Source organism: Clavelina lepadiformis, chromosome 4, assembly GCF_947623445.1.
Source record: "Clavelina lepadiformis chromosome 4, kaClaLepa1.1, whole genome shotgun sequence".
NCBI lineage: Eukaryota > Metazoa > Chordata > Ascidiacea > Aplousobranchia > Clavelinidae > Clavelina > Clavelina lepadiformis.
The window spans coordinates 22,755,713-22,780,991 of NC_135243.1; the positions used below are offsets into that span (position 1 = coordinate 22,755,713).

The following is a 25,279-nucleotide window of genomic DNA, read 5'->3' on the forward strand; positions in this document are numbered from 1 at the left end:
CCTTGTGACAATAACAATGACACTTAGGAATATGCTGTGGTACTTATGGCATGTGTACTGATATAGCACATAATGTAAACTTAACATAATAACTTTACGCATTCGCTGTCGTAGATGGTCAGTACAAACAATTTGGTTTACATAAAACAATTGTAATACTCATATGGTAAATATTTTATCAAAATAACAAAAACAGAATATATTGCAGAACGAATCCAGTAACAAAAATCAGGATACGTAGAGTTATATAAAAATATGAGTGAATGACAAATACAAGCAGATTAAATGACTCTGAGAGAAAAAGTACGTCATCAACGTCTAAAATATGTGACTGTGACTGAGAATTTTAAAGTAAACATTTTGATACAATTTATTGGTAAAGTTGCAAAAAGAGGAGAAACAAGTGGATAAAAAGTAGTTTAATGCATGTAAGTGCTGAAAACTGGTGCATGACCTCAAAAGCTTCACATCTGGCAAAAGTCACTTCAAAATAGTAGAAGAACTGCTTGAACATATAAACACACTACTAATATGACATTAACAATCCACCAATAACAAAATGATGTTCTTTGGCCCTAAGTACATTTAATGTAAAAAGAAACATTCTGGTAAAAAGAAACACAAAACATCATATATAATATAATGGTTCAGGAATTTATTACCTTAAAAGCACATACAAAAACATACCAAAATCATATCCAATATTTTTAACTACAGTATTAGATATATTTTCAATGACTACAGATTCACAACTTTGAAATTGGCAATTCAAGACGTAATCCACTTCGTATTGGTCTATTCAGAAAAGATGTTAGAAGTGAAATTATTCTCTCGGGTGCATCTAAGTGCAAGTAATGGCCTCCTTGTACCACTACACCTTGATAGAACTAAACAAAAACAATTAAAGACCTATGCAATCAAAAATACTAAATGCGGAGCAAAAACAGGTGTAAAATGCTATATGCTGCTGATTTATTCGATCATTTTTAGATGAACCTCAGATAAAATGTTTTTCAAAAGTCATTGTTAATTTTTCACAGGTTACCAGTAAGTTAATGACACTTCTATTAAGGTTGGAAAAATTTGGTCAGCTAATAGCAGCTTGCGACTAAAACCAACAAGCAACAAAAGATTTTGTTAGCCAATAGCCGAAAACCTTAATCACTTTACTTCTACAATACTTTGTTTTCCTGGTAAACTTTGTGGTCTAGCACGGCAAAAATTGTTAATACAACACTTTTCATCACATTTCTTATGAATAAATATTTGATTTATGGGAGCTAACGACCAATGCCATCTGGCTAACGACTGAGGAAATTCGGCTAAATTCCCAGTCCTGATTTCTGTAACCCACTAAAATACTTTAAAACTATAAAATTAAAAATTAAAATTGCCGCTTTTCATCATTATCACGAAACAAGGTGTATAACTAAGCAAAATTGCTTCAGACTTCAAATTAGCTTATGACCTTAAGCATGTCACTGACCTCACTGTGTCGAAATGATTGCTCTAACGATGAACTCACAAAGCTTCGAAGTTCCTTCGGCACAGATCGTTGCATGACACCATCATGTCCACTATATTGACACAACACAAACATAAGGAATATGAAGAATATGATGTGGAGTTTGCTCTTTGCATAGAAAACAGACATACCAAGAGTAAAAATAACAAGGCTGGTCATTTATTTATCTTTGTTGTCTTAAAAAACACGATGTTCATAAATAGAAGGTAAAATATCTGCAAAAAATTTTAACGCCGTTACAAGTTGTCGGCTTACTGGATTACTAAGCTTTCAGCTTTAATGTTGCTGACAAACTGAAGTCCAGTGTTGTAACTGACATCTATGAAGGAGTTAGTACTTTGTCTTATATCATGACGAAACACATAACCTGCAATTAAGGTAACAAAAAACACAACTTTGAAAATGTAGAACTCATAAGAACACAGACAACACAAAACCAAGCATTTTTTCTTACTGGTTCCTGAAATGTCATAACACACTGAAATGTTATAAAATGAGCATGCAATAAAAACAGAATTAACTCTAAAACTGAACAAAAACTTGCCATCCTCCATCTTTTTACATCCTCTTTCCAGAAGAGCATCCGCTATTTCAACAGACTTAAGTCCAAAGTTTCTGTCTAGGAGCCTGCAATTTTTATGAAAATTAGTTCGTTATAATTATAATTAGATAATTAATCGATAACTAATAATTAGAACTAACTAACTAACTAATAATAACTAACTAGATAACTAATTATTAGATCGTCAATCAAACAGGTGGTTGAACTGATAAAACAGTGCAATCTAACTTCTAGCTGGGAGCAACTTCACGCTCTCCAAAAAATCAAAACACAAATGAAATAGAAATGAAGATCACGCAAGAGATGATAAAAATTTAGCTCCAAGCCGCGTACCGTTGTCTGAGTTTGTCATAAGTCGTCTTCTTTGGTTTCTTTTTATTCAAGGTATTATAATATTGTATTCGACCTTTAAGCCACTGTACGTCAGGCTTCTATTACAAGTTCCAAATATATATTAGACTGTAAGCCAGGCATGCACAACATACGGTCCGCGGGCCGCATGCGGCCCACGAGATATTCCGTGATTTCGCTCATTCAGGCATTTTCTCCACGGTTACAGTTACATAATCAACGAATCCGATGCTTTACCGCCGCTAAGCGTTAAAAACAACTAGATACTGTAGTGCGAGAGGCAACCGTCTCTTGACAGTAACCATCTTCTCAACGATATCTCTTATTCAACGGTTAATCGGTCACATTATATAAAGTAGGCTACACGTTAGTTACAACAACGTTAGCACGCGGCCCGCGAAAAATATTTTTTCCGTAAAACGGCCCGTGTACTGTTTTGAGTTGTGCATGCCTGCTGTAAGCAAAAGAAAATGGGTAAAATAACGGGAATAAATTAGTTCAAAGTTTAAAGTTGTGCTTGACTTGAGTATAACATTGTATGTAGCATTACTGTGACATATAAAGTTTAATGTTTATGTTAAAGCAAGACAAGCAAAAAAATATTTCAATCGATTTTGTTACTCACATCCAAGCCATCGATGTATTCGTTGACATAAACAACACCATCCAGACATATTGTCTTGTCTACTTTTTCTGGAAACGTGCCAGCGTACTAAAAGCAACTTAGTTACTGATTTAGCAAACGTTTTGTGTGTGAAAAAATATAGAAAGGCAGTAAAACATGTTGATATCTTTATTTTTCTGGATTTATTGTTATGTTTATAAAAATTAAAATGCTTATGCAGATGTTCTACGTAAATGCGCCAGGCTCAATTGTTTGTGAAACTAAATACCATTACAAATATAAAATGACCTAATACTTACAAAAACAGAAATTATTCCACCTAAATAATAGTCCTTCATGATATACAGAAAACCTTATGCAAAACTCCCAGACACTTATAACTCATAAATCAATATTTCCGCAAAGAATTACCACGATTATGACCGAAAACCAATAAACTTTATACATTTTTACTCTTACTTCAGTTCTTTACTTTATACATCTTTCAAACTTTATTTTACACCTATTTTTTACACCTACAAATAAATCTTTGCAAAACAACAAAACGACTCACTACACACCAAGACTATGGCCCAAAAGATTGAAAGTCGCCCATGAGAAGTCTAATTGTATGACAAGCATTAATTAATTAATTATGATTAATTAGTCGATTATTATGACAGAACTCATATATCATTGCAATCAAAACTAATGGCTAAAACAACAGAGTTTTTAATTTTTCTTTAAACATTTTTAAATTTTTTTATGAAATCCATTGGGAAATGGATTTTGGGCGAAACCAAAGTGACTTACAGTTCGCGATCTGGTCAACAACAAACACGTAGTGATCTTTCGAGTAAAACATTCCTGGAGGAAGATGGGAAGAGAGACCATGGCCCGGAAGATCAATGAAAACGAAGAAATTGTCTGAAAAGCAAAATGGGAGCACGTTTTCCTCACAATTTAAAATATGAAAGAGAAAATGGTTACGCTCGAGTAAAATTGAACCTATAACCCGCCAAGCTTGGTGGAGCTTTTTTCCACAATTCTGAAAAAGAATTTCTCTTGTATCTTCTATATCAGTGGTTCCCAACCGCGGCTCTTAGAGCCGCATGCGGCTCCAAGGTAGCTTTCTTGCGGCTCTCAATGACCCCTGAAAATCCTCCAAAAAAATAAAAAATCTAATTGTAATAATTAGGGCGATTATTTTTTGACTTGTCAAAAAAAGTCAAAAATTGGTCAAAATTTATAGCGTTAGGTCAAAATTGTTTACAAATTTTTCATTTTACATCTTACAGTTACACCTTGTAGCCTACTTTATACTGTTGTGAATGGTCCATTGTCTACTTATTGCGAATCATAAACCGCCTCCTGAATCCTAAACCACATTTGCGCCTCGCTTTGACAAAGTTGTTAAAGCTCAAAGCCAATGCCAAGTTGGACATTAAATTGATTTGTGTTATTTTTCCTGTTAGTGTTGCTATTCGTTGGTACATGATTTCATGCTTTAAAATTTTCGTTATAATTACTTGAGTGTTTTCATGCGGCTCCATACGTACTATGAAGTTTGAAATTCGGCCCCGACACCAAAAAAGGTTGGGAACCACTGTTCTATATGATGAGTAAAAATCTCTACAACTAAACATATTTGCTCTAAATTTGACAAAGTCTAATTTGTGAAAAGTGACCAATGTTTATCAAAACTGACCAACATTGATCAAGTATATGTAACGTGTTTAATACAAAAAATCAACACTGGTAATACACAAACTAAACCTTTTGGTAGCATAGGAATCAGGTTGTCAAATGTATTGCAATTATCCAACCATCCATGAATGCACAAAACAGGTGGATTTGTGGAATCGCCGAGAACTTTGCCGGCAATTATTCCCCATGGAACTAGAATCTCTATTTCCTTGGTGAGTCCTGAATAAAGTTGCAGCCAATTAACTAAACACAATGTCATTAAATATTATTGGGAATTAAAAACTTAACCAACAAAACCTTGTGTTTGTAACAAAGCATTTGACAGTAGACGCACTTACCACGTTTTGAGGAGCTAATGTACTCACAACAGCCAGTCATTGTAGGTAACTTTAGAACAAAATTAACAGTTTATTGCAAAACTTTTTCATCTACTGGTAATTCCTAAACAAAATTAAAATAATGTTCAAGTTGTTCATATTTTATCAGTAAAACTTTTGCTTCAAAATTGTAATTATTGCATTTAACAAAGGTTTATAGTTTACAGAAGTCAACACTTAACCAAACAAGAAAAAAAGAAAAGCAGGAAAACTGAAGTAAAAACGACGCTAAAATTGTGGGCAGTTATGTCAAACAAACGTTTTCACACAACAACAATCATAAGATTTCTGTCATTGTTTGTTTAACACCTCATGAAAATCTCCAATCCAATTTGAAGCTTTTTTAATACAGCACAGAATTTAAACATATATGTTGGGTTAAATGCTTTTGTGATATTTGTAAAACAACACAATATAATAGAAATACAAAATGTGTATTTGTAATATGACTAATAGAAATATTCGTAACAGAAATACGCCCTATATTGAAGTATTACTCAAGTGCATTAGGCAATCACAGAAAAAGTAGTTACTATTCTATGTATGCTTTTTGTGAAATTTTTAGGCGTCTGTTAGCAGCAAAAACAACCAAATACACCTTCCTACATAAACTTATAATATATAATATGATTGTACATAAGTTTGGCTTGCACATATGACTGGCTAACCGTTATACGTATCAATGTGATTTGGTTGGAAGAAAGTACATCTTGCAAAGTATCTGTTTTTATCGGTTGTGGGAAACCTGATTCAGGAACTCACAGTCAGAATTAAGGAGACGCAAACTAGTGCTCGTGGTCAACAATGTATAAAGACACAAAATAACAGCACTGTTGAAATCAAGTCAAAAACTTGATAGAGCAAGTCAGATGAGTCAACATAACATGCGTCAGAGTTTAGAAAGATTTTTCTCCATTTCAAACCTCGATGGTATTTGAAAAAGGAAGTTAATGTGCTTCGAAACTTTTTTCTCGACAGGTCAAATACACATGATGTCCTCCCTTCAATGTGACTAGAATATAAAATTGAACAGAAATATTTGAGATTGAAACAAAAAACTTTTTTTTGTGTGTTTTTCACGACAATAAATGCGCCGTTCACTTACCTGCATCAGTTTGTTTCATATTAACAACTACATCAAGCACTACATCAAAAATCTATTGTCCAAAGCATCGAAAATTACATTATTTTAACAATCTCCAAAGCAAGACTTATGCGTAGCGCTATAATAGTTGTCATGACGTCACGGCTATCTCCAAATTGGTCTCATTGATATTTATTTCAGAGAAGTGTAATTTTTTAGAAAAATGTGCAAATCTATAACCTAAAGTTCCATATTTTTCTGTCACGACTGTGATAACAAGAATGTAATAACTGTGTAACATGTAACATGACTGTAATAAGAATGCTAACCTGCAGATAGCATAGGAATCAGGTTGTCAAATGTATTGCAATTTTCCAACCATCCATGAATGCACAAAACAGGTGGATTTGTGGAATCGCCGAGAACTTTGCCGGCAATTATTCCCCATGGAACAGGTATCTCTATTTATTTGGTGAATCCTCTGGACAAATTAACCGAAAGCAAGTTTATAATAAACTAAGATGCAGAAAATGGTACGGCTTTACTGAATGAAGCAAAAAAATTACATACTTGTGGAAGATGAACTTGTACTGGAAATTGGTTTGTCCATTTAATTCTAAATGAGGTGAAATTCTACTCATGAAACAAAACTACAAATAAATACAGCTATTGCATTTATCAAAATGATAACGCATCAATACTAGGACATGTTGCTTCTGAAAAAAACTAAAACACAATTAATGACAATTAGCTAATGGTGAAATTACAGTGGTACATTTTTAAATACATTTTCAATGTTGAAAATGATATACATTTATACATCTTTAATAATAACAATATCAAAAGTGACAACAATTAAATCAAAAAACATTGTCAAAAACTGAAAAAAACTCCTATGGCGATTTGAAATTATTAAGTGAATAATGTCGTTGTGGAGCATTTTTTGCAAAACGCAGCATGTAGGTCATAAGATATCAAAAACAATTTTTCAATGGGAAGACTCCATAACTGGAGTGTTACACTAACAGTTTATGACACACACACGTCTGTTTATGACACACACACGTCTGTTTACAAAGCAAACAAACAGTAAGTTTTGCTTTTAGATGGCAAATGTAGGCTGTGAACTTTGAACTGCCAAGACACTTCATTGACAAATAAACTGCAAACTTATAAAAATACGTGATAAAATATTTAAAACATGAATAAGGTTAATTCATTTTAAAATTTATTCATTTAGCTCAGGCATAATGAAAATGTTTTCACCAAGAGCCAAGTGAGAAGACCGACATGATACCGGACCAGACCGCATGAGAACTTCGATATGATCGCGGGCCGAATACCTGCTTTGTTTTAATATGCTACAATATAATAAGCTCAATCGTGGCACAGCGATGCAAGCTGGACAAACTAATATTGAGGCCATAGTTTGGTGACCCTTGATTTAGATCGATTGTTACTAGCTGTTTCGGAAGTAGAATATTTTAAAACTATTAAAATTATGCTTGTTGTAAATTTGTTTGTTGACAGTAGCATTTTAAAAACAAAAAATTAAGACAGTTGTCTCACTTCAATAACAGATATTACATAACTGCACTATTATTTTAAAATTACTTTAGTGATTTCTTAAAATCCAAGTTGACAAGACTTCCCTACACACAAGATATATCAAAGATGCACATTGCTACATATAGTAAGTTCAATGGACAAATATCAAGACATTTCGAACAACATCTAAGCACCAATGCATAGTCAGGCATCAAACTCATTTCACTACAGACTTCATAATGCTTTTGAAGCATCTGCCTGGTGCCGGTTTATACCGGATCTCATTGGCCTTGATAAATGCATAGAAACATGGTCAATCAGTCCACTAGGATTGCAGAGATGAATGTGATGTTTTCCCTCTACATCTACACGGCTGTAATACTGAGAAATATAAAGTAAAAATTTGTTAAGTACATGGATCACAAAATTTTGCCAATTTATAAAAAAAATTGTGTCCTACTTAAGCAGTTAATCGTGTCGTGTAAACAATTATAAACTCTAGCTTACTTCAGCAGATTTAAATCCATCAAAAATTAGCTCTGACACCACACGCTGTCTTTCTTTAGGAATAGTATTAAAAAGCCCATCTTTTGCCCTGGGTAAGAACAAGGAAATTGCGAAAAATGGTCGACGTCGGACAAATAATTTACTAGTTATGTAAAGGGCAATTCTTCTGAGAAAACATCGTGCTTACGTACATAATGTGCATAGTTTCAGCTTGAATCTTAGAGAGAAACTGCGAAACACTCACTGCACTGATTGCAGTGGGATGTCTGTAGTTGTGACGAACGTCACGGACGAAAACGTACTTTCCTTAAAATGTAAAACATTTTGGAGCTCTGTTGATAGCTATTGATATAGTATCTGGTATGTTATAAAAATTAAGTTACCGTCTTTAAGTTTTTGTGCACCCCTTTCAAGCAAGATGTCTGCTGCTTCTTCATTCAGAGATTTGTTTGCCGTAAGAAGCCTAAAGAAAGATTTTTTCCCTTTTCAAATACTAAAATTTCCATAAACACATGTTTTTACAATGTTCTAGATACATAGCTACGTATACATCTGGATAAATATATGTACATGCATATACACTTGTACAGTGAAAGCTTTAAATTAACTCAACTAAACATTTAAAGCTTTAGAAATGGATCTCTAGAATTAATTCACATTAAATTTGGTTAAACTGGAGAAATATGTCACAACTTAGTCGTTCTAATCATAATTCCATGACCAGAAAAAATTTAAATTAAATTAACATGAAACTAAAACCCACTTTTTTCGAGCAGCATCGTACGTATAAACTGGGGGTTCTTTATCCTGCATTTTTTCAAACTTAGCATAACTCTCTATCGCAGTACGCAGCATTTGTGCTTCCGTTCCCTGAATATATGTAGCTCAATTACAAAATTTAACATCGTTCTTTCTTATGCATATTTAAAAACGTTATCTAAATCATAGCTCATTACAAGCTTTGAATAAGTCAACCTGTCAATCGTATACACTCTATGTTATGATTATATTTGTATTGACTGAACTTAACATACCGGTGTCATTGGAAAGATGCCAGGAGCATCTAGAATGATAAGTTTGTCAACTTTTTCTGGAAATGTTCCTGAATACTAAAGTGGCAAAATATTAAAAAAACATCGAAGAGAAATCCAATTGAAAATAAAATAGACACAAGAAATAGGAATGGATTCAATGGAATAGAATCTACAACAAACAAATAAACTGAATTTAAAGACATGAGCGCAAGATATTTAATGACAAAACAATTTCCCTAATAAAAAGCTTTTGAAAGGACAGTTAAAGAATTGAACGAATTAAAATAATTGAACGAATTAAAATAATAGCACTTACCACCCCACTAACATTTCCACCTGTAAGTGTCAAAGAATGAATGGTTAATAAATGCAAGGTTGTGTAAGTCCTCATGTAAGCGTAACAAATAAGATTTCACTCCACAATATTTCATTTCTTTCAAAACTTGGTAATATTTCATAACTTCATATTAATGAATAAACAATAAGATTTCATATTTTTAGCAGGACACAGGAAAGTAACATAGAATTAGTTTAAAATTGTTGATGAAACTCACCCAAACTATGAGAAAGAAAGCTGAAAGACTTCCATTTAAAATCTATGCAAGCATTGTTGATTAGTAATAAATAAAAGAACATAAAGAGCCTAATAGTAAGCCTAAGTTATGAAAAATTGTATGCTTCAAACTTACGATTTACAATCCTTTCAATCACAGCAATATAGTCGTACGTTGTGTAGAACATTCCTAGGGGAATCCCGGAAGATAAGCCGTGACCAGGTAGGTCAATAAACACAAAATACTTGTCTAAATGGTAAGTAATATTGTAGTTTAACTTACAAGTTAATCTTACAAAGAAATCACATTATTCGCTGTAAACCCACTTTTCAAAATATAATTACCTTTTGGTAGCATAGGAATCAGGTTGTCAAATGTATTGCAATTATCCAACCATCCATGAATGCACAAAACAGGTGGATTTGTTGAATCACCAAGAACTTTACCAGCAATTATTCCCCATGGAACCGGAATCTCTATTTCCTTAGTGAGTCCTAAAGCAAAAAAGCATTTTGCAGTTCCAATCGATGAAAAAGAATAGATAACGAGTCAAATACAAGCAAAAGTATATAAGTAATAAAAGTATAAGCAATATAAGTATACCTAACTGAGTATCTGAACTTGTTATAGTTTGAATTGTTATAATTTCATTCAAGCATGGTTTTAAATATAACCACGAACCTCTAGATGACGAACTAATGTATGGATTACTTGTATCAACCATCGTATTTCGTGATGAGCTGCTCAACCTGAAAAAGTTAAACGTTATATCATCGACTGGTATTTAGTGCTAAAATAAACACTATCATTATTCTATCATAGCATACTGAACATTACTATAACGATTACAGTCTCACAAATTACAGACTATTATCAGCTATCTACTGGTTTAAATGAATTAAATACCGAAACTGTATTTTATACCATGCGGTCCTCAATGATCATTTGAATTTAAAACGGCTTTTTGTACAATATCAAGTAAAAATAGGATCCAAATACAACGAAGATCACTATGCTGCAGGCATACATACACAGAAGACCGGAAAATTTGCTAGGTATAAACTCTGATTTATTTAGCTCTCATTTTTATCCTACTCCATCACTCAAAGCCATTTTCGCACATTTTAGATAAAAAAGCACTACGTATCTGCATAACAGTTTGATACATTATCGAACCATATCTGCTTCTAAAATTCGTAAGTATAGCGCTATTCGCACATTTGATAACGCCTAAGTACACAACGTTTAGAAAAATTCATTGAGCAGCTAATTTTGCATGTTATTTAGTCGAGCACACAAAACTATAAAGCAAAACCTTTTGGTGGCTAGGCTAATTGATAACCAACATTTTATTTGATAACCAACGAATAATAGACATTTGCAATAATACCTGGTTTTAAAGATAAAAGGTGTCTTTATCTCGGCTACAGATGAATTGGTGGGCTGATTGCATGAAAGTAATCTGGAACTTACGCAGAAAGACTGACGTGCAATTCTTGATTTAAAACATCCACCCACAAATTTTACTGCCTTCATGAAGAGATGTACTGACTTCTGCCTCCTGGAAATTGAAAGTAAAAAGTTTTTTTGATTTTTCACACCTTTTTAACAGACATACAATTGCAAAAAATGTTTTGTGACATTATTACGTCTCAGCAAACGATGCTATATTCATCAAAAGTCAATAAAACGTACATGCGCTGTAAATTTACAGTCACTTATATCCTTTATTTATAACAAACCCTGGCAGATCCTTAAATTAAACGTAGAATAACTGAGGCGTGTTAATTTCTAATATCTTGTTAATGACGTGTATCATGCAATTCTATGACATGATACTCGATAAGTTTAATGCACCAAAGGGCTCTGCTATCATGCCCTCGTCTTGGCCACAGAATTCCTATCCTTGGGATGGGGTCCTATTTACCATTCAGATGCATTAATCTTAATTGATTTAGCCTAGCGCTAGCCGGCTTTTGTCATGTGTCACTAAGTGTATCTTTACGTCATTTTATCAGCTTAATTTTACCCTATTTACCGCACTGCCTCAGTATCTAACTTTATATAACTTATTGCATATGTTTGTAAGCATTTCTTTGTCATTGTAAATATTGTATGTTGGGTTTAATGATGGTGCTATCCATTATTCATCTTTATCATTTGGTTACATTGTCCTCTAACATTTTAGGCTAAACCTATATGGGCTTTGCTGCTTTTTCCCGATCATTGTTTGCTGGTGGAATTTTTATTCTTTCCCGCTTTAATGGTTAGCATTTTATTTTTCATTCCGCAACAGATAATAACGAAAAATAAACATTACAGAATTGACTTTGAATTGTACTGTAGACCACAGAAGTTTATAAAAAGAGAACTTTTTGCTAAACTTTAGGAACTCCTTAAATTCTATTCATACTGAACCAAACTGCCCATAGGAATCTGAATAATGTGCTTGCAGTCTAACGTTCATATTCTGTAAAGCGAAGTCTGGAGGTAAAGTTATTAAAATATGAAAAAGTCTATTTAGGTTTTATTTTTTTTACTTTTTTCCATTAAAGTGTGGCAATCCTGTCAATATGGGTTTTGTTTAGAACTGTCAGACCGCCGTCAAGCCATACTACATTTGCAGCAATAAGACTTAAAGCTATCTATAAACAACTAGGTTACGAAAGCCAGGATTAAATGCCCCACTGTTGGCAATCACTGAAACAATTAACACAGTTCTGAGTTCTGTTTACATTTTTAGAAATTGATTGTGTAATGATGACTCCACTGTTTGTGTCATTTATTTAAGGGGATTACCCATTAAAGCAATGCCTCCATAGAAAACTACTTTTGCTGCATAGCAAAAGATACATAGAACGAATACAAAGTCAAAACAGCAGAACACGTTTGAAAAGTCTGACGTTCCTTTTTGAGAAAGAGTCTTAATATTTTTGAGGGCTTAAGCCTACTTGTTTATTTAATTATACAATAAAGCTGTTGTACAACAAACCTTTTTTATTAATCGCTTGTTAAAAGGAACAATCTACTTGCCAAAATGGCTTTTTTGGATTTCAAAACTTTATCTCAATTCACAAATCTTCATAAAAATGCTTTCTTCTAACATTTTTTCTAGATTTTGATGTTTATTGCAGTGAGTTTGTAAGAAAATTTTCCGTCGATTTTCCTGTCATTGGGATGTGTATGGAATTAAGGCTACGGTCCTTCATCGCTCGCATAGAAAACAAATTGAAGTGAGTGTTTTTATTTTATACATTTATCTCACCATTAAACGCAGTGACTATAAACCCCAAAATGAAAGAAACATGTAAAAGTTTATGTGAGCGAAATTTAAAAATCCCTTCAAACAATAATAAATAAAGCAACAGCACACAATGCCTACAACGCTGTAAATTGTAGGTTGCTTAAATACTTGCCTTAGAACTCTAACAACTGCCAACATCTTCTAATGGTCGGCGACTGTAGGTAAAGTTAACCGGACATGAAAAGCAACAAAAACAAAAAGTCTATAATAACGAAACATCAAGAACGAAAATTATTGTATTAATATACAGTGGGACCTCGTTAATCCGGACCCCGAACAACCGGAATCCCCGCTATCCGACACAAAACTGCCGGGAACGGATTTCTTCCTATGCATTTCACCCCTTTAATCCGGAAACCCCGCTGTCCGACTCCGACACAAAAGTTTTGGAACAAATGTGCTAAATCAATCGCAATAAAATCCGATAAACCGGATTATTAACAGTTTAGCGAAAATGATTCACGATTGTCCTAATACACTATGTACGCTGGGTAGTTAGATGACGAAACAATAGCCGATTATCTACGCATAATAACGTTGCGGTCTTTATTGATTCAAAAGTACAGTACTGTACAGCATTGCGCTTTGTAAAAAATTTTAGCCGCACAGCTTTTTAGTCATACTATGAAATACTGTACAGTGTTTTAGAAACGAAAAAATAAATTGTTCATCAACAGTAACAAACAACACTTCCGCGGTCGCAAAAAAATACGTACATTACATGGGTTGAGTGCGGCAATCTATTGAAAACATACTGCTGCAACTCAATCGTGCTATCAGCTTTTGATATCGCATTGCGCAATGATTAGAAACAGGTCAAAGAAAGTTCAAGACTGCTGGTCCCGCCGGAATGCTTCGCCATGCAAGAGCGGTTGTCATACCGTTCGTCACTTCTGGCTTAGAGCATTCGTCTTTAATACGGTGGTTCTGGGGTTCGACACTGGGTCGGATCATACAAAAAATATAATTTTATTTTAGTTGCTGTCCAGCCAGAAACTCGGTACTTAGAATTTCACTAGGGTGCGTACTGCGTTTTGAACACGGTGCTGCATTTGCATGGTTGATTGATTTTCTCCTTTCCGATAATCCGGAAACCCCGCTAAACCGACATTTTTTGACGAAACGAAGTGGTCCGGATTAACGAGGTCTCACTGTACATCAATGAGAACATGGGGAATATCAGGTAGATAAATGATGAAAATAAATATAAACCACAGCAAAAGACTATACAATATGTTAGTATGATGCGACGAAAAGTGCTTCGCTGTGTGAGTACGATCGATGATAAGCACAACTATATGGATTGCATCTAATGGCAAAATAAATACAATTAGACTAATCATGGCGTCAAGTGACTGAACATTTCACATAGACTTTCAAATCTTGTAAAAGAGTCGGAATTGGGACAAAAACATGAAATTTCGTTTTGGAAAAAATGCAAAATGAGAGAAATAAGAAATCTCTGCAGGTAACGATCACTCAATAGAAGGGTCATAGTCATCCACAAGCATGCCAATTCTCTTTGCCTTGTCCCAAGCTGAAGGTAACATTTCATCTGGTTTGTTTAACGGATAACTTGCAGATGTGCTTCCACTCGGCTGTGCTTCCAGATTGGAATTTCTTTCTACTAAATTTTGCTGGCTGTTTTCTTCATATTGCTTTGAAAGCTCTTTGATAGAAAGTTGGTCTCCAAGTGTGTTATGTCCATAAGTTTCACTGAACCATTTCCGCTCCTACATTGAAAAACCACAAAATTTCATAATGTCTTTATGTGAAAAAGCATTATTGTCAGTTAAATGCTAAAAACAGACATAACAATTTTGTTAGTATTTATTAAAATAACTTTAAACTGAAAAATTTGTATCAAATTTTATAACAATCTATTCTTCATATTGCTCTTCAGGTGAAATTTTTTTTAATACGATAAAAACAACGGAGATGGCAAATATCTATTTTTAAGAATAGTGTCTATACAGACATCTTATAACAAACTGTATTTCACTTCCTAACAAAAGAAATTTTAACGTCAATACCTCAACCACTTTCTCTTCTTCGTATTTTTGAAGTTGTGTTTGGAATCCATAGTTTGGGTTGGCTACCGTCCTTGACTGTCGAACGGCATTCAAAGTGTCTCTCCAGGTGTGCCCAGTTACAGTCATTATGTACGCTACTGTGACCGTTACACTTCTTGATACACCGGCCAAACTAAATATTTATTTCATATTTTACTATTTAGTTATTTTAGCATGTGCATAATATACTGTAGTATCTATGTTGGTATTCTGCCAAACTAAATAAAGTATTTTTTCAAATTTTCCTCCAAATAAACAATAAAAGGATTCACTTAAACTCAAATTAATCCACTTACATAACACAAGCATTAAAAGAAATTTAATAGCCAGTGTTTTTGGGTCAAATTGTCAAATTGTTTTGGGAACCAAATCAGTCTCTTAAATTTCTGTAAAGATCTTTTAAAATTTACACTTCTGCAACTATAGCAGATTATTAACAGTTAGAATTTAACAGTCGCGGTCTCCTAAAGTTTCTTAGTGGCTAATAAAGTCAAAGCTCAAAAACACTGGATGTAATCGTAGTTAAAATTTCTGAGATAACTTACCAGTGCACAAGTACAGAGCCACCTCCTGTTCTAAAATACAAAAGCGCATTTAAAAATTGTATACAAACTGCAAGTCTGAGCATCTTTGCCACAACAGTATAAGCAAGCACAAACGAGCATAATAGCAATAGCAACCATGACTGAATTTGCTTTACAATAAATACAAACTAACCTAGCCTCGTGGATAAACATTGCACACTGGCGGAAATAGGGCATCCTATAGAAAGAGAAATACATATTTTTTTAACGTATCTAAGTAAGAAATTACCATTATCATTGTGTGATCACAAAACAACAAAATAAAACCCATCGTAAATGTTTTCAAGGAAAATAAACTAAAAAGTAAAATCATTTCAAAAAATAGCTAGTTATTGTTGATTTTAATAAGACAAAAAACAGAAATAACAATACTCACAAATCCTGACCAGGTGTATCAGAAGCATGAATACACAAGTACTTCTTATCCTGAAAACATGCACAAATATATACAACATAAACACTCAGTTACTATAGTATTTGCAATATAGTGTATACTTCCATAATAACAAGAACAACTAAAAAAATATCTTTAGCACCATACCGCCAATAATGGTTGAGCGTTGTCATGAATGGAGAGGATGTGTGTGATGTTATTCTGCTCTAATTGTTCCTCCTCTTTGGCATCTGTAATACATCAACTCAAGAATTAACATCGGCCATGTAGAAACAAATGCAATTAGAGATAAACTCCTGGTGACATAAAACATGAATTTACAAATATGAAGTTTACCTCTAAAGTTTCCAATATATAGCCCAGGCAAAATCTGTAAATAAATAAGAAATATCTTCAGGTGTTTGTATTCTGAATGTATATTGATAAAGGAACAATTAAAAGAATACTGTAGTATGTTACTGGCATATTTAACAAATAATTATCCTTTTCAAAACCCACCTTGTTCATGCCATTTCCCATTTTGATATTGGTTGTTGAGATCAATAAAAAATCCAGAAAATAAATTTATACAATTACCAACTAAGCTTAATGGGGGGATATTTTAAAAATTTTAACTTTTGTTCGACTTTTAATTGCACACAGCCTAGAATTACAGCAAAATGCAAAATTTTAAGAGCTTTAATAACCTGTAATTAGGTAAAAAAGTAAATTATTGTTTATTCCGGCAGCTTATTACCCTTGCCAGTTCCAGAAAAACTTGAAAGAAAAGAATGATAGTTTTCAAAAAAAAAGTTATGCAAAAGTTTGCTGTAATATTGCGCAATATCAGCCTGTCGCCCAGATTGGAAAAATTGCCAAGTGTGTGGGGGGTTAAAATTAATTTCACGTGAAGTGGCTATTGCTTTATCTTGTTGCGCAAGGGATTTCTCACTCAAAAACGCAAACTCTCCAACCTGACTGACAGCTGACTGTCAAATCTGACTGCGGCCTTAATTCTTTGTTAATTTACTAAATATCGGCATAAAATACACAGCTTATTTGTTTAGGCCACAACCTTATAAATCTGCATGTGCATAGAAAACAAATGATTGCCATATGTGCAGCAGTGTGCATAAGAATAAGACATTAATAGAACGTAACTGTTATGAAAATGTAACCTCCAAACTTAAACATGGTTTATTGGTTTTGATATTTAGCCTATGGCTTTATGGTACATTAGCTAATCTTGAAATCTAATATTATACGATATATTAATATTAAATTCTAATATTATTATCTATAGGCTATCTAATATAATCTTACCTAAACTAATCTCAATCTAATATTAATTAATCTTAATCTAATATTTGCCACAGGTACAGAGTGCAAAGGGAGGCAACTGTACACACAAGACTCATCAACGTTTGCGCCGAACATTTTTATCTTCACGCCGATTTATAATAAATAAACTAAGAAAATCTGGTTCCTTGAACGCCAATTTACATTAAATAAACAAAGAATTGAGCGTTTAGTGCACGCCAACCCGACAAAATCGGCGTCTTTGCACGCACGATTTCTTGTCAAAAAATGCTGTACTTTCCAGTCGAGTTTGGACTCCAGCTGTAGGACTGTAAAGATCTGTCAACTTGCCAGAAAAGCATTTAAACATATTGCTATATCTGACGTTTCAAGAAATAAACGGATGATAAAAGTTATGCCAGTACACTATTATGCCAATACTGCAATACGAATATTATGCTAATTTACTGACATCCAGCCTACCATCTATTCCAAAGCTATACTCAACACAATAACAACAAGAAACAGGCCTAAGCCTATAAGCCTATAATGTAAAGCTCGCATTGTTATTTTTCGACTTTCGCTTCCGCTTTTCGCTGACACATTGAACAAAGCCGATATTTACCAGTCGCACGCAAACAACTTCTATCACTACTTTGCGAATGAGCTGCTGGGATTGTTATTGGCTTTTATAACCCAGCAACAGCAAATGAATAATCATTTTTTCAAAATTTCTGTACCGCGAACATCACGAGAACTATTTGAATGATTGACTTAATCAGCAGCGGTGAATTTTGTCTTCACGGCGGGGAAGTCCCGATGTAAACAATACAATTGGAGTGTGATGGAATCTTTTAAATTTGATGCGTTTGCGCCATCATTGGAAATTTTCTAACAACTTTTGTTTTCTGAACACTGATCTATAAAACTGACACCTTTCCTAGTTTGCAACCTTTTTAAATTGCGCTTCTATACATATAGCCCAAGTTGCGGTTGCAGTTTATACATGTAGAAAACTTTCCAGGAAATCGCCTTCAGGCTTTTCAGTTGACTCAAGAAGTTCAATAGCGTTCTTTTTCTGTTTTAGTTTCCTGCCGTGCTATTTTTACCACATCATACGTTGTCTGGTTCCGCCTTTCGACGCCCGGTTGCTAGTTGCTTTGACACAAACAACGTTTTTTTTTAAACTATGGCACTTTTTGTTAGAACGTGCGGGCAACCCAGACAACAATCTGAACTTTCATCAAATGCCAGTTATTTTCGGTTTCGTTAATGCGGTTTTCTTCCGCGCGTGTGATAGTTCCACGTAGTTAAAACGACCAAAGCAAACATAATCTATAAATTAAAGCTACAGCTTATAATTAGCGATGCCAACGCCAAGCACAATTAAATTATGGCGTACAGTGCCACGTTGTTTTGTAATCAGTTACGTAACGTTAATCAGTGTCTCGTTTTACGTATGTGCATTTTACGTACTCGCGGATTCTATGAAAGAACCCGAGTTTCTGGACACTCTTGCATCGCCAAATAAACGACAGTTTGATTTGAGTCATATTTCTTCATCGCACCAGCATAGTATTGTAGCCGCCTGTGAAACTGGGCTGAGTCTGAGCCCCTTCCATGGTCAGATTTATCGGAGTTACTAAAGATACGACGGCGGCTTCAAGCGTATCAAATCTCTCCGATTCGTTACAAAGTAAACAACTTTTATACAAATTGTCATTCAATGTTTTTTAACTGTAACAGCACGCGGGATAAGATCACAAACGTTTTCAAATTATATTCGCCGACGTCATGCACTGGTCGTCAGTGAGGCCCGCTCTTTTTTCCTTTCACAATTTCCACAAACACAAATCATGATGCCGATAAAAACAATTACTGGGTAAACCCCGAATACGAAAGAAGTCCAAATGATTCTAAAAACATGATATAAAAAAGCTTAAGTTTTGGAAGCGTGAACCACTGACAGTTGCATTTGTTAATTAATATTATCTGCCAATGTTACGTATCAACGTTACGTAATGAAACTGAATTATATTAATACGGTTGCACCCTTCCACAGAAGACACATCATTGCTAGTTTTCAGACATTGCTTGCACAAAGAGAAGTTCAAGTTGGCGTAGCCAAAGCCTAAAAAGCGCAAATACTTGTTTGAACCAGGTGCTTTTATGAATAAATTAAATAGCAAACTACAATAGCAGCTGTCAATATACTCTCAGTTGAATCTGTTGTATTCAAAATTTCGAGATTAGATCCTTCCAATGAACCGCTGCCTTCACTAAGCGGCTCTAGGGTGCAACAGTTCACTCTGTCATCATTGACAAGCATTGTCAAGTTGAAGTCAAAGCTGGTTAAGTTGTGCGAGGGTGGACCGTCCTTAACAGATGCTTCTACAAAATACAAACTTTCTTTAATTGAAAATGCAGGTCGTAATAAGTACTGTAAGTGCTAATTAGAAGAAAATCAATTTGAGGTGTTAATTCGCCTAACGACTCAACAAATGTTGAAGACCTTATTCTTAACAGAAGTAGGCTACAATGAAACGGCCGTTCCGTTACAAACTTTATACTAAACCATTTCGATTCATAATAACTCTAACGTTCTTGTTTGTCTTGTTCGCTGCCTGACCGCATGGAATTAAGACAGCGATTGAAATGCATAAACTGTAACACAAATTGTCGTTTCATCGATATAATTTTTTGTTATATTCACATACGCCAGTTGATATATAATCTCAACTGGGATAATCATTCCAAGGTACCAGGAAACATAAGCTATAATAACAGAAAATAATAACAAAGAAATATTTCATTGACAACTTACCGGTTGTCAACTGACAAGTTTGTGCTGGGAAAACCAAAAATATTTTCAGTAAAAACGCGTGCATTTCTCTTAACATTCTACACTTTCTCTTCAGTCAAGACAATTGTAAACCCGTTTCGTACAAAGATAGTTCAAGTTATTTGCAAAATGCATCTGTTCAAAAGTCAATAGATTTTCTTTTTTCTTACAAATCAAATTTTATCTTGTTGTTTTTTGTCTAGTTACTACCTTTTATCTATTTATTTACCCCAGATATTAAATGGATAAGCGATGGCAACAAGCGACACAGCTAAATACTTTTGTGGTAATCAAGCGCGTTGTTCTAATCTTAAGCGTCCTAAACTGGGTGCCCTTTTTAAATCATCACAAGAATGTTATCGATCGGTAGCCTTGGGGCTTATATATGATTTTTCCGTTGCGTCTTCAATCCATTTCCTTCGTTTTCTAGCTTCAAACTCGCACCCATGTGTTCAATTAACCAAATTCAATCCTTTTATTTTTCGTCAAAAGCGCGGTGGAGACGACAAATCAAGCCAGTTGTTATGAACACGCGCCAATGAACGGGAAAAATAGACAAAGCCGAAACGGCTTAAAACATGTTCAAAAATAATTACGTTGATAGTTTAATTGCTGGTAACAACTAGCGCGGCCACTAAACCCATACTCAATGTAAGTACAACATGGAAATATAATTATAAATGTTGGAATTAGACGACCATCACTAAATGATGTAGAAAATTTGTAACATATTGACTTTAGGTGACTGAGTAAGGCTAACTATAATAGAAACGTCAAGTTTTTTGTGTATGTTACGGCCATTTTTCTCTTGGTTTGATAGTAATTTTCTTCTGCTATTGATACGAAAACTGGGTCCTTTTCACACAAGCACAAGCAAAAAGGTTATATTCGTTATGCAAATCAAAATAGCAAATTAGTCCTCGGCGGCTAGGCCTACAAGAAAAATTCATTACTGTATGTTCAGTCGGCACAGGACAGTTTGTCACGTAATTATACACACCTGGTTCGATGCACGACTTTACGATATTATTGTTGCAGTGCTCTTGGGCAATGCATCAACGATAATAACTTCGTTTGGTTTGGAAAGTAGGGTAGGTAACTTACAAGCTGTAACCTTGCTTTTCTTTTGACGTTATAAATGTATTGGTTCCAGTAATAAAAAATTTGTCAAATTGTCATGATGCGGTTTTATTCATGATGCCTTATCGTATGCAACGCAATTGTTTTTTTGTTGTGAGATCAAAGTCGACAACAAAATCGATTATCAAAATCGAATCGGTGTGCCAATAAAAAACCTTATTTAAAAAATACTCCAGTTTCTAGCATTCAAGAATATATGAAAATTAGGCTCAAATCCTTTCAGATTCGTTTCTTAAGCATAGGCTTACTTTTCTTTAATCTAGAATGTGTATCTTTTGTTTTTTCGATAGTATTTTTGTTTTGTTAGCTATTTAGAAAAGGGCGAAGTTGATTTATTGTTGCTGACGTTACCTACCTGATAGAATAATAGATAGCAGTAAAATATTACAAGCTTCATCATAACTTTCATTTTCAATAAATCTTTTGTCGACATTTTAAAAGTTCCATCGCTGAGAAAAGATAAGTGCATTATGTGTCTATGGTCTCACTTTGGATTTTATTACAGAAGTTGCAGCTTGGGGCTTTCACCGCAGAGCTGGAAACAAAGCATTAAAGTAGGAAAGCATCAAGCAAGTTTGTCAATTCCTTCATATATTATTATTTCGAAATGTGTGGGATCTTTTGCTCAGTGGCATGTACTTCCAAGGTAAATAGGTAAAAAACTTGTTAAATTGCGCTACCTGGCTACGTAGTATGAGCAGTACTGCATACGTTAGTGCACACGTTAGTTATAATATTATTAGCCTATCTGATATTACAGTCTGTTGTGTTGTTTACCTTAGTTACTGTAAGTTTATAGACCTCTCTCAGTTTCAAACGTTATGTATCCTAAGAATTCTGGTTTCAACAGTATTTGTGTTCTAAGCTTTAAGAGTCAAATAATAATCCGAAGATGCGTCAGTTTAAAGAGTCTTATGCAGAAGTGCACAACCATGTGATGTATCTGTATACTAGACCCCTGCTACCCAGATTGTGACGTCATTTGGTTGTGCACTGGACCCAATTTAAGCATAGTTTTTGAATCATTCTCCATTTTTTTGCCAGCTGTCAGCATAGACTATTGTACTTTATCACATACCAAAATAAACATACTTTTTGTTAGGTTGAAAGAAGTTACGAAACCTTACACAACCTTGAGAACTCTTTGAAACGAAGAGGTCCCGACCAACATGACAAAATTGAAATCGAGTTCGATGGCCAACATCTGCTTCTAGCATCATGGGTGTTGCATATGAGAGGATCTGAGTTTGTTCCACAACCAGCAAGGAGTTCTTCTGGGAATGTGTTACTTTGGAATGGAGAGCTGTATGCTGGGTTTAAGGTGGTGGGAAAATTTTTTTTAAACTCACTGAATCGCAGTGTCTATTTCTAGCTGACATTGGACACACATCAATATTTTTTGGTCAAATGTAAATCAACCAGAAAGTTAATGAAATGCCTAAACTAATCCTCAATCTCTTTTCTAACTTGGCTGTATAACAGTGTAATCTTACCGTTTTCAATAAAATATCATACCTTTTTCACTTTACCTAAATCACTACATAGTACATAATGTAGTTTATGTTAAACAGTGCTATCTGCAAGTGACATTCATTACTTATAAATTAAATATTGGATGTCACTATTTCACCAGATAATGTTCGTATATTCAAAGCTATTTTTCAGAGATTCCTGTTACACTTAAAAGTTGTCATACAATAACTTAAACCTGTTTTAAATCTCATTTCTAATTTAAATCTAACTTCAATTTGAACCAAAATAATTAAAATCAACTTTGTACAGTGTACATACCCTTTCTTTTAACTTAACTGCCTACATATCTTTGGCTACTGGTACTGGCTATACGACCAACTTTCAGTTGGTAAACTTCTTAAGTAATTGTTTACAAGTTTGCAGTTCTTTCTGGTTATCAGTATTTTCGGTGTTGTATGATAATACCAACCTAACATTTGCAGGTGCCAAAGGGTGTAAGTGACACAGAAGTTGTAGTTCAACAACTGGAGATACAATCGAATGAAACCTCAGTGGAAAGCATCATGTCATTAATGAGAGGTCCTTGGGCCTTTGTATATTTTCAGAAGACGACGAAGAAGCTGTGGTTTGGAAGAGATTACTTTGGAAGGAGAAGTTTATTGCTTTCTTATTCACAAAAAAACTTGATTATTTCATCCGTTGCAAACAGAACATTCTCGGAATGGATCGAAATACCGCCTGGAGTCTTCTGTATCGACTTGAATGTTATCGAAGATGATATTTTTAGTGCATTAACTGCATTTCCTTGGATTTCTGTTACTGACAAAAAACCAAAAATTTCGTGGGATAGTAAAATAAATTTATTTGCAAATATTTCCTCCAGTATCAATCCACCTATTCCCGTCTGTTCTGAGCAAAAGCACCGTTTTCGTGGAAACGATGCTTCAACTGATCGAAGATCTTCTGACGTTGAAGCGAAACCAATTGAAATTCTTGTTGAAAATTGTGAAAAGAAACAGCTATGGCCATATTGTCAAGCACTTATAAACAAACTCCGTAATGCTGTGGAACATCGGACTCAAACGCTGGAAAGCTGGGGAAACAATTGCAAAGTTGGGATTCTTTTTTCAGGAGGCATCGACTGCACTGTACTGGCATTGTTAGCTCATTCGGTGATACAAATTAGCGAACCAATCGAATTGTTAAATGTTGCTTTTGAGTCTCCCAAAAAAAAACCGCAAGGAAAGAAAAGCATGCAAAACAATGCCACCAAGGAAGTAGACTACAACGTCCCGGATAGGATTACAGGGAGAAATTCTTATGAAGAGTTACGCAATCTCTGTCCAAACCGAACTTGGAAATTTGTAGAAATAAATGTAACTATAAAAGAATTGCAACACCAACGGTCACAGCACATTGGTGACCTGACTTATCCAAAAGCAACAGTGCTGGACGACAGCATAGCGTGTGCACTATGGTTCGCTTGCCGAGGAGAGACGTCTGGTTCGCCTTTAGGTGGAGCAAAGGATCAATACATCGCTTCATCTCGTATACTTCTATGTGGCATGGGAGCAGACGAACAATTGGGTGGATACTCGAGACATCGAGGGATCTTTGAGAAAAAACACGACTGGGCAGAAGTTCAAGCAGAGATGGATATGGAGATTGAAAGAATTGCGGAGCGCAATCTAGGCAGAGATGATAGGTAATGAAAACAGGTAGCAGCATGTAATTATTCCTACAACGGCATAATCCCACTACACAGGACATAGCATAAAAACTAAAATTTATTATTTAGGCCTATTCTAATTATTTTAGATAATTTTGAAAATTTGTGTTAGCTTAGGAATTAGTTTTGAATAAAATTCAAGTAATTTACTGAATTGTGTGGTTGGGATTTTTATCGCGTGATTTGAATTATTTTGACGTTGCTGTTTTAGTAGATTCCCATGGAAACTTGAACTCATATTTTGCCCGACAATTATAGTCTTATTGATCAAAGCGTAGCATTTTTACTGTGATGGTAATGACTTAGATGACAGATGTTTTGTTTCAGAATTCTGGCAGACCATGCAAGGGAAGGGTTATTTCCATATTTAGACGAAGAAGTGGTTGGGTTTTTATCAAGTCTTCCAACACATCTAAAAGCAGACTTCCATCTGCCTCGTGGTGTTGGAGAGAAGATCCTACTCCGAGGAGCTGCTTATATATTGGGCCTACGTGGGACAGCCGTCTTTCCGAAGCGAGCGATTCAGTTTGGGTCGAGGATTGCCAAGGCTGAAAGTGGACGTGAAAAAGGGAATGATATTTGCACACGGCTTAATCGCAAATAAAATACA

At 34.5% G+C, this 25,279-nt stretch overlaps 5 protein-coding genes across 8 annotated transcripts; 1 reads left to right on the forward strand and 4 right to left on the reverse strand.

Annotated features, from left to right (window-relative positions):
- Nucleotide 1: 1 nt before the first annotated feature.
- LOC143451909 (serine hydrolase-like protein) lies at nt 2-5,220 on the reverse strand. The gene is made up of 11 exons (XM_076952687.1): nt 5,088-5,220; nt 4,819-4,968; nt 3,856-3,969; nt 3,624-3,665; nt 3,363-3,382; nt 3,064-3,150; nt 2,421-2,518; nt 2,070-2,152; nt 1,781-1,892; nt 1,487-1,577; nt 2-887 (listed from the first exon to the last, which is right to left on the reverse strand). The coding sequence occupies exons 1-11, from the start codon at nt 5,125-5,127 to the stop codon at nt 747-749; spliced, it is 978 nt and encodes a 325-aa protein (XP_076808802.1). The 5' UTR covers nt 5,128-5,220; the 3' UTR covers nt 2-746.
- Nucleotides 5,221-6,936: 1,716 nt separating this feature from the next.
- LOC143451907 (serine hydrolase-like protein) lies at nt 6,937-12,357 on the reverse strand. Its single transcript, XM_076952683.1, has 12 exons — nt 11,244-12,357; nt 10,535-10,602; nt 10,198-10,347; nt 9,989-10,102; nt 9,854-9,895; nt 9,616-9,635; nt 9,300-9,374; nt 9,029-9,135; nt 8,649-8,728; nt 8,457-8,571; nt 8,266-8,353; nt 6,937-8,139 (listed from the first exon to the last, which is right to left on the reverse strand). Exons 1-12 carry the CDS (start codon nt 11,387-11,389, stop codon nt 7,993-7,995), a joined length of 1,152 nt encoding a protein of 383 aa, XP_076808798.1. The 5' UTR covers nt 11,390-12,357; the 3' UTR covers nt 6,937-7,992.
- Nucleotides 12,358-13,081: 724 nt separating this feature from the next.
- LOC143452904 (dual specificity protein phosphatase 22-like) lies at nt 13,082-16,912 on the reverse strand. Of its 2 annotated transcripts, XR_013115118.1 has the most exons (9): nt 16,706-16,912; nt 16,544-16,577; nt 16,355-16,437; nt 16,190-16,239; nt 15,947-15,991; nt 15,775-15,804; nt 15,191-15,362; nt 14,186-14,890; nt 13,082-14,097 (listed from the first exon to the last, which is right to left on the reverse strand). XR_013115118.1 is itself a non-coding variant. In XM_076954045.1 (8 exons), the coding sequence occupies exons 1-8, from the start codon at nt 16,724-16,726 to the stop codon at nt 14,633-14,635; spliced, it is 693 nt and encodes a 230-aa protein (XP_076810160.1). In that variant the 5' UTR covers nt 16,727-16,912; the 3' UTR covers nt 13,082-14,632. The 2 variants fall into 2 exon arrangements, 1 of the variants encoding a protein (XP_076810160.1); XM_076954045.1 differs by having other exon boundaries at nt 13,082-14,890.
- A 2,026-nt stretch (nt 16,913-18,938) lies between these two features.
- Nucleotides 18,939-20,535, reverse strand: LOC143452571 (uncharacterized). The gene is made up of 4 exons (XM_076953598.1): nt 20,310-20,535; nt 19,700-19,876; nt 19,538-19,616; nt 18,939-19,401 (listed from the first exon to the last, which is right to left on the reverse strand). The coding sequence occupies exons 1-4, from the start codon at nt 20,383-20,385 to the stop codon at nt 19,278-19,280; spliced, it is 456 nt and encodes a 151-aa protein (XP_076809713.1). The 5' UTR covers nt 20,386-20,535; the 3' UTR covers nt 18,939-19,277.
- A 1,154-nt stretch (nt 20,536-21,689) lies between these two features.
- On the forward strand, nt 21,690-25,273 carry LOC143452661 (asparagine synthetase domain-containing protein 1-like). 3 transcript variants are annotated; one of them, XM_076953712.1, is made up of 4 exons: nt 21,690-22,113; nt 22,570-22,788; nt 23,423-24,658; nt 24,997-25,128. In XM_076953712.1, exons 1-3 carry the CDS (start codon nt 22,075-22,077, stop codon nt 24,647-24,649), a joined length of 1,485 nt encoding a protein of 494 aa, XP_076809827.1. In that variant the 5' UTR covers nt 21,690-22,074; the 3' UTR covers nt 24,650-24,658; nt 24,997-25,128. The 3 variants fall into 3 exon arrangements, with proteins under 3 accessions (XP_076809827.1, XP_076809825.1, XP_076809826.1); XM_076953710.1 differs by having other exon boundaries at nt 21,692-22,113; nt 23,423-24,645; nt 24,997-25,273; XM_076953711.1 differs by having other exon boundaries at nt 21,693-22,121; nt 23,423-24,645; nt 24,997-25,273.
- The last annotated feature ends 6 nt before the right edge of the window (nt 25,274-25,279 follow it).